We start from the raw sequence: 16,300 nt of genomic DNA, 5'->3' as shown, positions 1-16,300 counted from the left end.
TGACTTGCATGTCTGACAGTGACTACAGTCCACAAAGCCATCCTGACTTTGGTAAATCAGAGCTGATAAGCTTATTATCAGTGACTGTTCTCTTGAAACATGCAGAGCAGGGGGTTAACAAGGCATTATAGGTTGGACATTACACACAAACACTCTTTCAGTCTGTGACGCAGGCCTCAAGTTAATTTTTTCCTGCTAAGCTCTGCGTATAGGCTCTAGTACATCATTAAAGCAACTGCCACTTCAGATGTACATGAAATATTGTACAAATAATAAAAAGAAAAAAAGAAAAGTGTTGCCAAGGGAAGGGGTTGTGCATTTTGCACTTGACTAAGATGTAAAAGTCGAGTATAAGTAAAGGAGTGAGCGGTGACATAATGCTCAGCCAGTGATGATTCATCTTAAATACCCACACATGAATCAGCCCCTTTAAAAACTGTTTCTAGAAAAACACATCTGGCTGGTTAATCAGGAAATACAGACCCTGCTGGTCCCAGTTGTTAATGATGTTACGATGTCACCTCCTGCAGAGGTGGAAGAAGTAGCCAGATACTTTTCTTCAGTAAAAGTACCAATACCACGATGTAAAAATACCCCATTACAAGTAAAAGTCCTATTCAAAATCCTATAGCAAAAGTACAGAAGTATTATCAGCAAAATGTAAAGTATCAAAAATTTGTAATTATATATAAATATAAGTAATTGTTCTGCAGAAAAATATAATACAATAAAATATGATTTATTATTATATTACAATATTTGAATATTAATGCATCAAGGCATTTCACTGTTGTAGCTGGTGGATGTGGAGTTATTTGTAACAACTTAATTAACAGTTTAGTTTGGTTTAGGCCCCCTTCAAACAGATATGACCCCTAATTAAATCTCAGGGGTTGTGAGATGAATAATGGGGTATGAAAGATGAAAAATCCTAAATTCTGCCAAACAAATTTATGTTCAGTTTTGCTTTAAATTAAATAATGAAGCGCTTTGGGCCTTAATCAGCTACTATAATTAAACAATATTAGAAGTTTATGGGTCTTTCTTTGGTGGAACAACTCATAGACAGTTTTTTTGTGAAGGGTCTTAAGTTAAAAGAAAAAGCTTGGGAATCAATGGTTTAATCACTAATAATGCATTATTTCATAAACTTATCAAATGTTTTTTAAAGTAAAATCATTATCTGAAAAGTAACTTGTAGCTATAGCTGTCAAGTAAATCTTGATGAGTAAAGAGTACATTTTTCCCTTCTGAAATGTGGAGAAGTATTATAAAGCATAAAATGGAATGACTCAACTTTAATACAAGTACCTCAAATGCTTACTTAAGTGCAGTATGACCCTATGTAGGTTGAAGCTTGAGAGGAGGGTGACATTCATTAAGCTTATCAGGTCTTTGTTTGTTTGATCACAGTGCAAAAGTGATCCTATTTTATTTATAGCTACATCCAGCAGATTTTTTTGCAGGATGGGAAGGACTGCCATATTATTTTACCGAGCCAATCTGGTGATTCAAATCTTCCATCCACAAACATGCTTCTCTAAACTGCAGGCTCCTGTCTTCTGCATATATTACAGGTACTCCAGTGATATATTTATGCACTGTCATAAAGTTGCGGGACTCACAAGAGACAGATTAAAACAAGAATGGTCAAAAACGATGCAGCAGAGGCCAAGAAAAACTGGATCCTACTTCCCTTAATGCAATAGCATCTTCTATTAGTCCCTTGGCTCTTAAATGCCCACTTCTTTCAAACTCTACACCTCTAGTTTGTAACACAGGCTTTCCATTAAAGAAAATGATGGCTTAATTAGGAGAAAGCCACAATGACTCTTTGTGACAAATAAACTGAACTTTGTATGTAAAATTGGTGGAGTGCCCCTTTAAACTCAGCTCCAAGAAGGCTCACTGATCACACATTAACTATAATTGATTTCTTACTAAGAACTAGCTGACAGGTCCATAGATGACTGGGGTCAACATACTTCTTATGCAACAGACAAAACCTCAAACAAGGGTCGTGCTGAGGGCCCTGTCGTGAAGCACTGATGAATAAATGTAGGTTTCAAGTGAAATAAATGCAGGTTATCGCTGTTAAGTGAAAACATTTAACCTCCTCAACATACAAATTTTGCAGGATATTAGATCAGTCTTGCTTTTTTAGCTTGTTAGTATTTTTCCAGCTGGGTTATTAAATGTTTTTATGACCTGCAAGCTCAAAAAACAGCAAAACATCAAAACAAGCGTCACATGTCAACTATCCAAAGCAATGTTGATAGTTCACTGATTTAAAAGATGACATTTTGACCTGTGATTTTGTTGATTTTGTTGATTTGTTGATCAAAACAAGCGTCACATGTCAACTATCCAAAGCAATGTTGATAGTTCACTGATTTAAAAGATGACATTTTGACCTGTGATTTTGTTGATTCCAGATGCCATTGTGCAAAGAAAACCTACAACCTCGGCTGTTCTGTATTTGAGGCAGCTGATCAGCAATACAAGCATACATTTCTTTTTCAAGTTAAGAGGGAAAAGGATTCCGTACTTTATTCAGCGCTGCCCTTTGCCAGCACATTTCCCCTCATTCTCCTTTTGTCTATTACACACACAAAAACGGTGTTGAAGGAATGCCCTTCACATACTACAGTATCCAAACAGCGAGGGGAGTGACACAGAGCCCTCATCTGTTTGTACAGCTTCAAGTCCTTTTCTTTCACCTCTGACTGTTGCCCTGTACACTGTTAGCATTATCAGCTGGGGACCCTCATTCAAAGGGAAATTTAAAAAAAATGAATTTTAAATTTTAAGATGCTAACGTCGACGTTCTGTGACAAAAGAGACGGGGAACTTAATGGTTCTAAGTACTGTAGCAATGGTCACATTTTCCTATTTTTATAATTGTAGATTTTCAATATTTATTGATTTATTGACATTGCTATTTACAGTTATACCCCTGCATATATGATATTCATTATATCCAAATCGCAACATTTCCACAAATCCTTTAAACGACCTGTGAATGTCTGTAATCAAAAATGAATTTTTACCACATAGCTTATTCTGATATTAGTAAACTAACATGGCAGCACACATCACCTCCATTATTTTAGGACTGAAGTGCTCAGTAAAAAAACCTTTGAAGGTCCCATATTATGCTCATTTTCAGGTTAATACTAGAACATATTTTTCATGCTTTGTTGTTTATGCTTACACATGATTTTTCTCATACTGTCTGTCTGAAAACGCCTATATTCACCCTCTGTCTGAAACGCTCCATTTTAGCACCTGTCTCTTTAAGCCCCAATCCTGAAAAGTCCCAGTCTGCTGTGATTGGTCAGCATTTCCAGGTCTTACACATCTCCAGAGTCTCCACACCATCATTGCAGCTGGGGAATGACTGTAACAGCACTGTAGCAGTTCTTTCTACTTATATATAGTAGAGTCCTGACTGCTCGTTTAAAGACGGGCTGTGTACATTTCCCTGTGGATTGAGTGTTTGATATTTTTATAGTATTTATATAGCACCTTGACCTGCTTTATAATAAAAAAAAGAAATGGAAATCTCACTTTTTACAATAAGGGACCATTAAAAATAGAAAAACGTTGAATAGAAAAGGAAAACAGCTCATCTCCAGGACAAACTGCAACAACTTGAACTTTTCACCAACAAACATTAACATGCTTTGTTTTGTCACCCAAAAACATCCTTAAGGATGAAAAAACATTCTGTATTCATTTCCTTTTTCATAAAACATTTGTGAAGCTCATTTAAATATTTTTAAAACTTCATTATTTGCACTGGCTAGTGGTCTTCTTTTTCACCTTATTTATTGAAGGATTGCTGCTATTTAAGGCACATTACTGCCACCAACTGTCCACATTTGAGCTAATTAAAGCCCACATGGTGCATTATTAAAAAGCTATATAACTATAAGCAGGAGTTCCAGACACTACAGATCCTATCACGAATTGCCAGATTGTTGAGGCATTGGTTGGTACTCTGAGGTGGTTCTCTCAGCCTTATACAGCTGTTATCATCCATTCAATTACTAAACATTGTCAGTCTTTGATTTAAGCCTAAATAACAAATCCCTGGCTAGCAACTAACAAGAAATCATATGAACATAATTTGATTAAATACGTCACAGGCTTAGCTAGGTGCATACTGAAACACATTTTCATAACAGAGTAGTACACATCTGCTTTCTAAGTGGTGGCAGTTGATTCTCATGAGTTTTTGCGTTTCTCTTTTTATTACATGTCTTTCTAGATTTGTTTTGGTATTGGTTTGAGTTTTAACCTATGACATTTGTCTCATCACATGCCTGTGTAGTTCATTTAAAATGTGACAAAAGACCAAGCAGAATCTCTCTTGGTTTTGGTGGTTATATTTCAACATCAGCATATTTTCTTGGCAGCATATAAAAAAAGAAAGGAAACATTGACTACAGCTAAATATCAGTCTCTCTAAGCCATCTCTGTACAGTGTAGGTCCGACTGATGAGATGTACCACCCTTCATTCATTCCCTTCTGTATCAAAAGTTGAAATCCAAAAACAATCTATGAGTCTCTAATTAACCAATAGAAACTTGAGTAAAAATGTGCAGATCAACCCAAATCCTCTCAGATCTACACAAGTGTGTCACAGATGTCCGACACATTTTCTTGATTAGTCATTTCCGAAACCATTTCTCTTAGTGCCCCTGCCTTCCAAATAATTACAATTGTTCAAACAACGACCGTGTGAGGGACCAACTTTGGGTCAAAATAAACAAGAATGAGCCTCTCTTAACCTGTCCCCAGGTAAAGAAAATAACAAGAGCAAGAAAATAAACTGACATTTATCATCCTTTCTGGGAGGTAAAAGTCTTTTTGTAAAAGTCCCTGGTGCCTCATCATCAATCAGCGATCCATTATTTAGGCTTTGTTTTTATTTGAATATGAGCTATCGTTTATATATATATATATATATATATATATATATATATATATATATATATATATATATATATATATATATATTTTTATATATTCTATCCAGATGTGCCTCAGTGTTCAGAACAAGATGAAGCCTGCATCAGAAAAGAATATATTGCATTAAAAAATTAAAGAGTGTCGGCATCTTTTATCACCTTACTGGCCAACTGTAGCGCACTACAAAGGGATTAGGCTGTCAGTAGAGATGTCAGTATTCAGACCCGTGGAGTGGCGGGGAAAGTAGTCCATCCACAAAGAGTTGTCTTGGCAAAAATGGGGCCTAATTCCAGGAGAACAGAAGGTTATAGGATCAAGGCCAGTGACATTGTCCCAGATCATTGGTGAAAGGGTGAGGTCTAGCAGAGAGATACAGACAAGCAAAAGTGAGTGTGTCTGACAAGGCTAGTTCCTCTCCTGAACAAATACAGTCTCCTGTGGACAAAGCCCTGCCTCCTGCAGCGTGATGTCATAGTCCAAGTGGGCAAGCTTCCTTCTGGGAAAGTTGGTGACGAGTTCGAAGCGTTCATTTGGGTAGCCTTTGGATTGGACGTGTCTTACCAGGGTCTTGATGAGAAAGAGTAAAATACCAGAGGTGAGACATTGTAAGCAACAATCAGTTTGTGTGATAATATTAACTGTTTGGAAATGCTACCATTTATTTTACTCAAAGCAATAGTTTGACATTTAAAATACGCTTATTCACTTTGTTGCCAGGAGTTAGATGACATGACAGATACCACTCCCACATTTGTACAGTAAATATGAAGCCGGAACCAGCAGCCAGGTAGCTTAGCTTACCTAGAGCCAACCTAGCTCTGTCCAAAGTTAATAAATCCACTTATCAGCACAGCTAAAGCTCACTAATAAACACATTATACTGTACCTCGTTTGTTTCATCTGTACAAAAAAAACAAAGGCTAAAAAATACAATTTGCTGTTATGTAGAGAGCTCTGTGCCAGACTTATTTCTTGGCAAGCAGCACCTTCCTGGAGTCTGGCAAAAACAATTCAGTTTGCATCCAGTTTTATGCTAAGCTTATATCCTCTTGGCTCCAGCTCCATACTAAATCCACATTTATATGTTTTTTTATTTAAAAACGCATATCTTTTGCTACCTTTACGCCTGGTTTCCACACTACTCCGGCATTTCCAAGGCCCTAAACTACAACATTTGGAATCACTGCTGACCCCATTTGAAAACTCCAGGGTTCCGTTGTGGTCTTGATGAGCAGAAACGACGGCACACGCGAGTCAGTCTTATCAGTTAGCTAGGCAGGCTTATATACCTTTCAGTAACAGTTCCACCTCATCCTCGGTCCAGGCAAATAAATCCCTGGTCCTACTTTTCATCATTCTTTCTCCTAAGTACTTTCTGTATTTTCAACCTATACATCCATAATAACCGCAGATCAACATTAGACAATCTGCTTTCTGTTTGCACGTGCATGCCCATTGTATGCGAATTGTCATGTGATATGCGTTGTCAAATGTGTTTATATGGACAGAGATCATTTCTTATACGGAGTCTAAAGGCACGTGTGGACGCAGACCGCTTTTGTTTTACCGAAATGCTGTTCAACAATGAGAACGTAGCAGTGTGGATGCAGCCGTAGTGTACAGACATGAGTGTGACATTGGCCTTCTTATCTGACTCTCGGCAACAAATCTCAGAATCGTATTTCCAAAAATGTATGAACTATTTCTTTAAAATAGTATTGTAGTGTGTTCTCACCAAAAGTTTTGCTTTAGAAGACAAGGAAATTTGCTCTCTCTGTCCATCAGGGTAACGGAGCATCAACCTGGCTTTGGGACCTGTGTATTTATATAAAAAAAAAAAAAAAAAAAAAACATGGTGGTAAATAGCTTTAATACATTAACCGTCGTCATAACTGATCGAGGCTTAGAATGATGCGTTGACGTACCATTGTCGTCAGGACAGTCCACGTCACAGATTTTGGTGGTGCTAGTGGTGGAAGGTCCAGCGCTTTCGTCTGCTGGGGGACAGTGGTTACCTGCAGAATCTGCGTCAGGCTGAGGATGACGAGGAGCAGCAGCTGAGGGCTCCAGGTGGTTCTTTTTGCTCTCCTCTTTCTTGTGACTGTGGTTGTTTTCTTTGTATGGAGACTTTCTATGGGAAGAAGTGGAACTATCGGGGTGTAGACGCTGCTGGGCCGCAGTGGCCGGAGGGGGCGGAGTGTGTTTGCTGGTAAAACTTTTCTCTTCGCTGTCTGAGCCATCAACAGATATGGGACCCTCGCTATCAGAGAAAGGCTCTGCATCTGATTCGTCATCTGATCGGGGGGAATCAGGGGCCTCGGGGGCATTTGAGGACTCGTAGTGGGTCTCCTGTAGAGAGGCTCGTATCGCTGCCTCCAGCTGACTGTCTTCACTGGCATCAATCAGACTCTCCTAGAACAAAAAACATAGTGTGCAGCTGTAGAAAACAAATCAAAGAGCTGGGTAAAATAACACAAAAACATGGTATTACTTATTACACTAGCCATGGCTGTATTGGCCAATACTATTTTTGGGGGTAACTAACGGTGCTATTAGAGCATAAGACGTGTGCAAATTTTGAGATACTGTCATCAGTAATAAGACATTGATGACCAAGCAGACACAAGCATTTTTCTTGCAGATAGTACAGTGTAAATAAGTTCACAAAAATGTAATATTTTACATGTTATTCAGCCTTTAGAAGTTCTATCATGATATATAATAACTAAAATAACAAATAAAAGCTCTACAATTGATAAATAATTCTAATTTGTGACATTCCAACAGAGTCCCAGAGAGAGAGAGAGAGAGAGAGAGAGAGAGAAAGAACACCTATTACAGCAGAAAAAAAGAATGAGAATTAGAGGCGACACATGAGATGAGAGACCCACAGAGCGAGCTCGTTTGGCAGGGGGTGCGTGGCAGGATGGTCCATCGAGCTGGCCGTGCTCTGCCAGGAAGCCAGTAGTCTGCTCCAAAAATGATGCCACATCCAGCTGATTCCATTCCACCATTTTTTGACCTGAAGGGAAAATGTTTTGAACACCACAGGTCAAGAGCAAAATCAATTATAGAACATTTAAGCAGCAAAAGTACATGTGTTCAGCTTCAGCTTCATTGATTTAGAACTACTTTGCAGATGTAAACAGCGAGGGCGAGACATCTGCTCATCGTAGCGTTTATATATCATCATTCATCTTTATTATTTATCAAGTGAAAAACCCTATTGTTGGCCTGTATTGATCCAAACACTTAATCATCTCTTGCTCAGTCACGCACCATTATTCAAGGATGTTGTATACTGCTGCTTTCAAATTACTTCTCCTAATGCTGTTGTGTTGTCTTCAAAATAGTATGCATGCATGAGATATATATGCTGTCCTCCACCCCAAACAACAGCAGATATATGGTGTCACTGAAAATCAAGCATCAGAACTGTGGATAATGCTGTGACTAACTTCTAGGGTTGCACGATATTGACAAAATGTGATATTGCGATATTGATTATGAATATTGCGATAGCGATATTAATTTCGATATTTTTAAAACATATGTAAAATTACAAAAGTTACGGGAAAACGCATCAAAATAGATTCATAACAAATACAACACAAGGTTTATTTCAACTGACTGTCATATTGGACTGGTCCAACATGAATAAATAAATAAATAAGGACCATGTCTACAGAACAGGACATGTTTTACTGGTTGGACAGTATAAAATAAATAAAGAGAACAGGACACAACTTTTCTTTCTTTACTCTGATTTGTTCCGTTTTGTTGTCTCTATCAATTTCTTCACTTACACTGTCACTCTGTTGAAATATGCACACATGTGGTACGCTCCATAGGGTTTGTCACGTAGTGGACCCGTGCGCTAACGTGCACCAACATGTGCAAGTGGCACGGTCACTGGCCAATGAAACATGATCATTATAGCGTTTCAAGCGAGCTCTGAATCAAACACAACTAAGCCACACAGCCAACGGACGGGACGCAGCGCTCCACAAAATAAACTAAATATTGCATACTTATTGCGACACTTTCGATATATCGCAATAATGATACTGTGTCGATATATCTTGCACCCCTCGATATAATATTGCGATAACGATATTGAGTTGATATATCTTGCACCCCTACTAACTTCCCATGAACACTCACCTGTGCGGGGATCAAGGATGGAAATATAGGGAAACTTGTTCAGCTTATAGAACTGGATGTATCTTTGTCCCTCTTCACTATCATGATATACCTGTAAAAGAAAATGCACAATACAATTCAGACATGAACCATAAACCAGATATACTCAAATTGAGTGACATTTATGTGAATATTAGGACAGGATCAGGCTGAATAAGGTCAGGCTGTTTGCAAGACATTTTCTACAGTAGAAGAAGAAATGGGTACTACAACATCATTGTGTACTTAAAAAAACGTTTGCACCGTAAATGCACTGCTTTACAGTTCTTGCTTACCGTTTCCGTTGCTGTACTGTCGATTGTTTCCATTTTTGCATCACTGACTATATTAATTTCTCAAATAAATAATGAAGTTCAACTCGACCTTCCCATCAAATGAGTTGCTGGACCCTTGCAAAGACCTCAACACAAAGTTTGCAGGAACATGAAAGCATCACAGGCCATGAATGAAAACAACATACCTGCCAGAATATGAAGTGTTCTCTGATGATGGTCTTCACTGCATCATTACTCCAAACATCCCTGTTCAGGCATTGGCAGGCAAAGTCCTGAACATTTTGAATGTTGATCATAAGCCACTTGTTCTCAAGCTGTCCACAGTCTTTTGCCTGTAAGCACAGTAGAGGAGATATATGATTTGATTTTTATTATTGGGTCATACATAAACAGAGTTTCACCAAGTAAAATTTAGGACGTCTTAAGACCATTATGAATAAAATTTAAGTCCTTTATCACAACATCAACTAAGCCCTAAATCCCGTTTTTTTCAAGCCAAGCATCGCTGAACGTGAACTTCACCACAGCCAAAGAATAACATAAGTTTTATGTCTGTGGTACAATCCGAAAGAGACTCGCGCCAATAACACGACAGCTGATTGGCTGCAATAAAAGTTACACGTCGGTCTCATTTGTAGTCATAATACAGTGAAATTATATTGGGACTAGCGATATAAAGAACTACAACACCACGGAATAATAATGAAAAATTAGCATAATGAGGTAGCATGCATGGGCGTAGGAAAATGTAAACCTGTTTAAATGATTTAAGACCTACAACACAATACTTCAATTTAAGACTTTTTAAAGCCTAAAATTTAGATTTTTAAACTTTTTTTAGACCCCGCAGAAACCCTGATAAATAGCATTATTTATAAGGAAAAAAAGGAAAGAGATCCAGAAACCAGAGTAGGAACATACACTACAAATAATACTAAACAAATAAACCATCCTGACATTTTCCCCAAGCTTTAAAAACAAAGACAGCCAACTTTATAAGCATGGAAATTAAACAACCATTCCATTTTGTCATCATCAGTGCACCAAAATATTTCTGACATTTCATTTAATACAGATATTCTTAACTCATCATATAAAAGGACAACACAAAATAAAATGTGTTTCATTCTCCTTGCATTATTCACACAACATGTTGTCCTACTGGATGTTTTTAAAACTGCCAACGTCAAACGTCAGAGGAAGGATTCCTGTTCTCAACTGTGCAACTAAAGACCCTTGACTCCTAGATACATTTGCTAAAATTAAGGTTCAGTGCCATAATTGTGCTTGATTTGAATATATGTTCGAAATTTTGGTTACACGATATCTTTTAACTGTTTTTCTTCAAATCGCACAAGTAACTTTCTTCTAATTGTGTTAATGCTGCATGATAAATTATTACTATACATACTGTATATATCGTAATTCAGCTTCTTAAAAGACAGCTCTGTAGCCCATTGAGAAATATGTGATTTATGTGTATTCTATTCTATTATATATAGAATAGAATACATATAATAGAATCAGAAGAAAACACAGAAAATCAAGATGATTTAGTCAATTGCTGAGAGATGTGATTGTTAAATCGACAAATCTGGAGGAAGACCAAAAGAACATATGTGGTTAAGCTACAGCTTGATGACAAATGATAAAAGTCTTGAAGTAAACGTGTCTCTTTATGGAGAACAATCATAACCATCTACATCAGTGGTATGTGATCATGTCATGGAGGGTATGCAGGTTTTCATTTTAAACACTGCATCAGCTGATTTCACATATACTGCAAGTGCACATCCAACCAGAGAGGGAAAATGTATGCATCACAAATGACAACCTGCACACAACCTACAACCTTCCATACGTGGCAGACCTGGTTTCCCACCTTTGATCTACACAGTCACCATCTGAGATTTCACTGAAAGTTCACACAAGCTGAATAAAGATCTGTGGTTTAAAGTGTCCAGTGATTGACTCCTCACCGTCTCAAAGCTGCCTTTGTGCATGAGCTCAATGGGAGGACGGAAAAGGTCTGCCAGGGTGCTTAGTTTCTTATCCACTGTTCCACCGTTACGCAGCTCCTGTTCCTGGCGAACTGGGAAAAGAAAAACATTCATAGTCATTACAGGAAATAAAGACACAGTGGGAAAAGGTTGAGACAGAGAGAAAAGGTGACAGGTTGTCTTGTTGGTGTTAATTACGCAGCATTAATCTATACCAGATCGCTACGGACCAGATTCTTTAAGCTTGAATTTACTCACTTGTTTCTGTTTGAAAGTCTCGGAAACCATCAAATATAGATCGAGCAGGTCTTCTTCGCTTTGGCACTGCATGTATAACAGACACATCATATCACATTAAGCAGATGACTGAAACAGCACAGCCAGAAACAACTATTTTGTGTAACATCTGTTTGCATGAGGTCCAATAAGAAATGTACTATACCTCCAAACAATGGTTCAGGTTCCACCAATATGTCCTGCTTCTGAGGAATGGGTGCTCGTACGTCACTGAGACATGAGGCAATATATACAGTATTATTCTAAGAAGCAATGAACTTTGTTATATCAACCAGCAACAACACAAATCACAGTAGTGCTCGGAACCCCAAATTCTACTCTCAGCTCACTGTTAACCACAAGGACAACCACTCTAAACTAGCAGAGCAAATATGGAGCACTATAAAAAAAATTTAAAAAAAAGACTCTATCTTTAAGATAATTAAATGTGGCAGAAAACTGGAAAGACCTTGATTTACTTTTATCTGACATAAGTCTGTGAGGAAAAATATCAGCATACTCTGAAGGGGGAGCTCTGCTGCTTGAAGCTGCTGAACTGGAGCTGGTGCTGGGCTCCTCTGCAATCCCGCCTCCATCCAGAAACATGGTCACTGCCATCTCCAGGTTGTTGTTGCATGCTTCCAACATATGTTGTCCTACACTCTCTGTGGCTCCTAAAAAAGTGTTGGACAAAGGCATACTGATGTTGAAAAACATGTGTGTGAAATCTCTCATTACTGCTAACTTCACTTTTTCAAAGCATCCTATCATTTCATTGTTTTATAACTTACTTTAACAGGGCCCATGGATTCATTTTACTATGTTGTGACTAGAGCCTGAGGAATGCTTTGACATCGATATCAGTATTTCAAAGTTCAGTTCTATTTAAAAATCTGATGATCTATTTGGCGATTTGGTTTTATTATAAACATTTGATACGCATACTGTAGTTTGGTTATTAACGTCATGACTATGATATGTACTATTCAGAAATTGAACAGTTGAAAAATGTACTTTTCAGGGCTCTCAGGGGGACAAACTATGTAATGGGGATAACGCTTCTAAATTTCCCCAAATACAGTATATCTTCGTCAATTCTGCACTGCAATTTCTTGTTACATATCTGCACACATCTACAGCAATAATATATCTGTAAACATTATAAATGCAATGTATATAGTAACATTTAAATGTGATACACAGTAAAGCATATGCTGTACTACATACAGAACATCAGTGATGTAGTAGTTTGATGTCTGCAGCTCTTCTGTTGTATATCAAATTAATCCATTAAATGAATTTATACAGTATCATACTAATTTATGCATGTTTTAGCCTATTTGCAACATGCGGGGACATGCTAACAAGTTTTTTGTTTGCTTTATAACTTGCCTTTCACTAGTTTTTATTCATTTGACTTTTTGTGGCAATGCATACTTGCATAAGATTGAAACAGGCTTGTGAAAATCCTTGTCAATGTGAACATTCTGTTCAGTATTTCTTTTTTCGACAAAATAAGTCCTTGTTTAGTGTAAATGCAAAATGAAGCTTTACAACTATAGGGTCCGATGAAATGCAACGACAGTGTAACTTCATAAAAGGCAGAGATGTTGTTCAATGTGATGATTACCAACAAGTCCTTGCCAGTTAACTGCAACACTGTACTGAAATGAATGAAAGCAAAACTGCCTGAAAGTTAATCTATGAAAAAAATGCATCCGGTTAATGGTATGCTTTGGGAAATAGTAGGCAGTGACGTTAATGTAGCTCAAGTGTAGGCTACGTAATTTGTAGGCTACAAATAGGCTGCAAAACACCAGGATTGTCCTTAAATGTCTTACGATCATGACTTGACACAATGAATAAAAGTATGGAAATACTCTGCATGTGAGAAAACAATAATCTGAGGGTTAACTTGAGTCTTTTTTACGTGAACAGCGCCGTTTGGCTACACTGATCTTTCCGTGTGTACTGCGCATGTCCGTTTCACTTTCCAAGTCAAGCAGCAGCCCCCGAACTGAGTCTCCCCTCTCCTTTCCGTTAAATAACTTAAAACTGATACACTGTCCAATGTGTCAAGCACACAAACTATAGAGGACCTCTGACGAGTAGTTGGAGACAGACAGTGAGCTCATCCGAGTGCGGCTAACCTCACAGTCAGAGTGAAGAATACAGTAACACAACGTAAAGCCTGGATGATGATGAAGAAGGGAAATGTTGCACAGCCGACGTCCATTCCACATTATCAAACAACATGTAATGGAAAAAGGAGCAGAAAATCAGCTCTAGGCTAGCGAGATAGTCTCTGCAATGAGCACCACAAAGAAAATATGATATTTCAAAGTGGTTGTGACAGATACTATTCAAAGCGGATGGGTTTCTGGTCCTTTTTCTGAGTCTTTCACTTGAGTTTAGCAGATAACTGGCTGTGCTTTTTCCCTTCTGCAAAGCATTGACAGCGTAGGGGCCAGGGGAGGATTTAACGTCCGTTTTCTTATCTACGCACTCATTTTGTGGTTTGTTGGACAAGGGACCTATTCCTGTTGGATAACCAGAACCTACTTAATAGATCACACGTAAAATAAAATGTAATTTTTACCTGTTATTGATGTGAATTGTTGTATTAACCCATTCACCCCCGGAGCTGAGGTGTCTCCGAGCGCCGCCATCTTACCGCCACAAACAACAACATAAATGTCGCGCATGCGCTACGCCGTCCCTTTTCCCCTGCCTGGCGCGCTGGCGCGGCGCAAGCCCCATACGTCACCAAAGGATTGTGCTGCATTGTGGGTTATGAAGTTCAGTAAACAAATGGCGAGTTATTAGCATAGGTATTAATAATTCTTTTTTTTTAAAAATATGGCTATTTCATAGGTTTTATGCAGTTCTTGTAGGTTCCCCATTGTTTTTAAAGAAATATTATCTCTTAGAAACGAACATTGTTTCCTCTTTAACCATTTTTATTGGAGATAAAGCATGCATTAACAAACAATTCAAACAATCAATTTGAATGCTTTAAACTGTGTTGCATTTCCTGGAGAAAAATTATTTTGGTCTTCTCTATACTGCAGTCTAAAAGCTTGCTGTATTCAACATGCATTTGACTACAGGTCTACCTATAATTTTAGTAATTCAGAATTCGGAATTTAGATAGGAAAACACTTTTTTATTTGTTTTTTCACATGCGTTTTATCTGTAGGAAAATGGGTGTCATGTGCAGATTAATGTATTTTAGCATGTGATGCTGTGATTAATGGGGGTCTTATGGCTTCCAGGGACTCCTTTCTCCTCTTGTTGTTCCCTTCTCTGTGTTTATGTAGCAAGTGATTATTGGGATGAAGAGAATTCATAATATTCAGTTACTGATCATTGTAGGTAAATTTCACATCCACAATTCTACATGGTCTGGCACCTTAATTAAAGAAGTTAAGAACAAAAAGGCCAAGAAGCCTTTTAATAATTATAATGAATTTGAACTTTAAAGTGACCTTTTTTTTAATGGTTTAAATAGTACAGAAACATTGCACTATGTTTTATGTTTTTGAATCACTATTGTTGTACTCCATTGTAAATAAAGTTAACATAAAAGACTTTGTAGGAAGGTTTTAAAGGATACTCAAGATAAGCTGACAATGGGCTACAGTTTCAAAATTGGACTGCATCAGTCATCATGACAACAAATATTACAACTACAGACTTTCTTTTTAAGTAGTATAACTTTATTATTTGCATAATACATTCAGTTTGAAAACATCATCAACAAAGTCCGGAACCTGAAGACTCAGTTCAACAATCAGCTACTAGCAATGTGAATAATTGCTCATTCAGTAACCAATCAAATTCAAGCTATAATTATGGCATCTCACACAAATCTGCTGTGCTGCCTGGCAAAACAAGTAAGAAAAAAAGGATTTCACTTTACAAGGGGAAGGTGATGATGGCACTGACTTTCTACATCATGAGATGCCCAAATTATTTACAAATACACAAAGTGACACTTCCAATCCCACTGGCCAATTGTTAAGTTAATTATAGTTAAAGCTGAACATAGAATAACGTATCAATCATGTATAATGTCCTTCAGTTTCACCGACTGTCTGAAATGGGCTCATAAATGTTCTATTGAGACATGGTCAAAATCACCAATCATAACTACTTGGATGTACGATCATCATTGTAATTCCTTTGAAAGAGAGCAATTTGTCAGCTAAAGACACCTACGATAAAAACCAGCATACTATGCTATTATTTTCTTGACTACAAAGGGTGATACAATATTAACTCAGGCCACTTTAACAGTTTGAATATGCACTTTAAACCCATATGAAAGGAATTAGATAATAAATATAAGTATCTTATTTTGCACAGAAAGCACTTAGTTTAGCATTCTCCATGTAAACCCATTAATGTATTGAAATCTGATGTGTTTCTGCTGTGTCCAAATGTGACCTTGTCAGCGGAGATAAGTGTTTAATGGATGTGGGAAATTTTTCTTTTATAAAAGATGCATCACATTTGAACTATAACCCAGGACTAAATCAAGTGCACTCAAGCATTATATACAGGGG

The 16,300-nt window shown here is 37.6% G+C and overlaps 1 protein-coding gene across 1 annotated transcript; it reads right to left on the bottom strand.

The window, feature by feature from the left end:
* Positions 1-4,375: 4,375 nt before the first annotated feature.
* Positions 4,376-14,437, bottom strand: ubxn7 (UBX domain protein 7). Its single transcript, XM_078263855.1, has 11 exons — positions 14,332-14,437; positions 12,253-12,406; positions 11,899-11,963; positions 11,715-11,780; positions 11,436-11,548; positions 9,642-9,788; positions 9,143-9,233; positions 7,870-8,000; positions 6,904-7,390; positions 6,714-6,793; positions 4,376-5,545 (listed from the first exon to the last, which is right to left on the bottom strand). The coding sequence occupies exons 1-11, from the start codon at positions 14,435-14,437 to the stop codon at positions 5,384-5,386; spliced, it is 1,602 nt and encodes a 533-aa protein (XP_078119981.1). The 3' UTR covers positions 4,376-5,383.
* Positions 14,438-16,300: the final 1,863 nt, after the last annotated feature.

The sequence above is a fragment of the Sander vitreus genome, chromosome 12, assembly GCF_031162955.1.
Source record: "Sander vitreus isolate 19-12246 chromosome 12, sanVit1, whole genome shotgun sequence".
Taxonomy (NCBI): domain Eukaryota; kingdom Metazoa; phylum Chordata; class Actinopteri; order Perciformes; family Percidae; genus Sander; species Sander vitreus.
Note: the sequence above shows the minus strand (reverse complement) of the source record. Positions and strands in the feature narration are given on the sequence as shown.

Excerpts from the sequence above, each read along its gene's own strand:
- ubxn7 (XM_078263855.1), bottom strand. The coding sequence starts at position 14,437 with ATGCGCGACATTTATGTTGTTGTTTGTGGCGGTAAGATGGCGGCGCTC. Across the intron at positions 9,234-9,641 it reads AACACTTCATATTCTGGCAG|GTATATCATGATAGTGAAGA; the intron begins GTATGTTGTTTT and ends TTTCTTTTACAG. Across the intron at positions 6,794-6,903 it reads GGACTGTCCTGACGACAATG|GTCCCAAAGCCAGGTTGATG; the intron begins GTACGTCAACGC and ends ATAAATACACAG.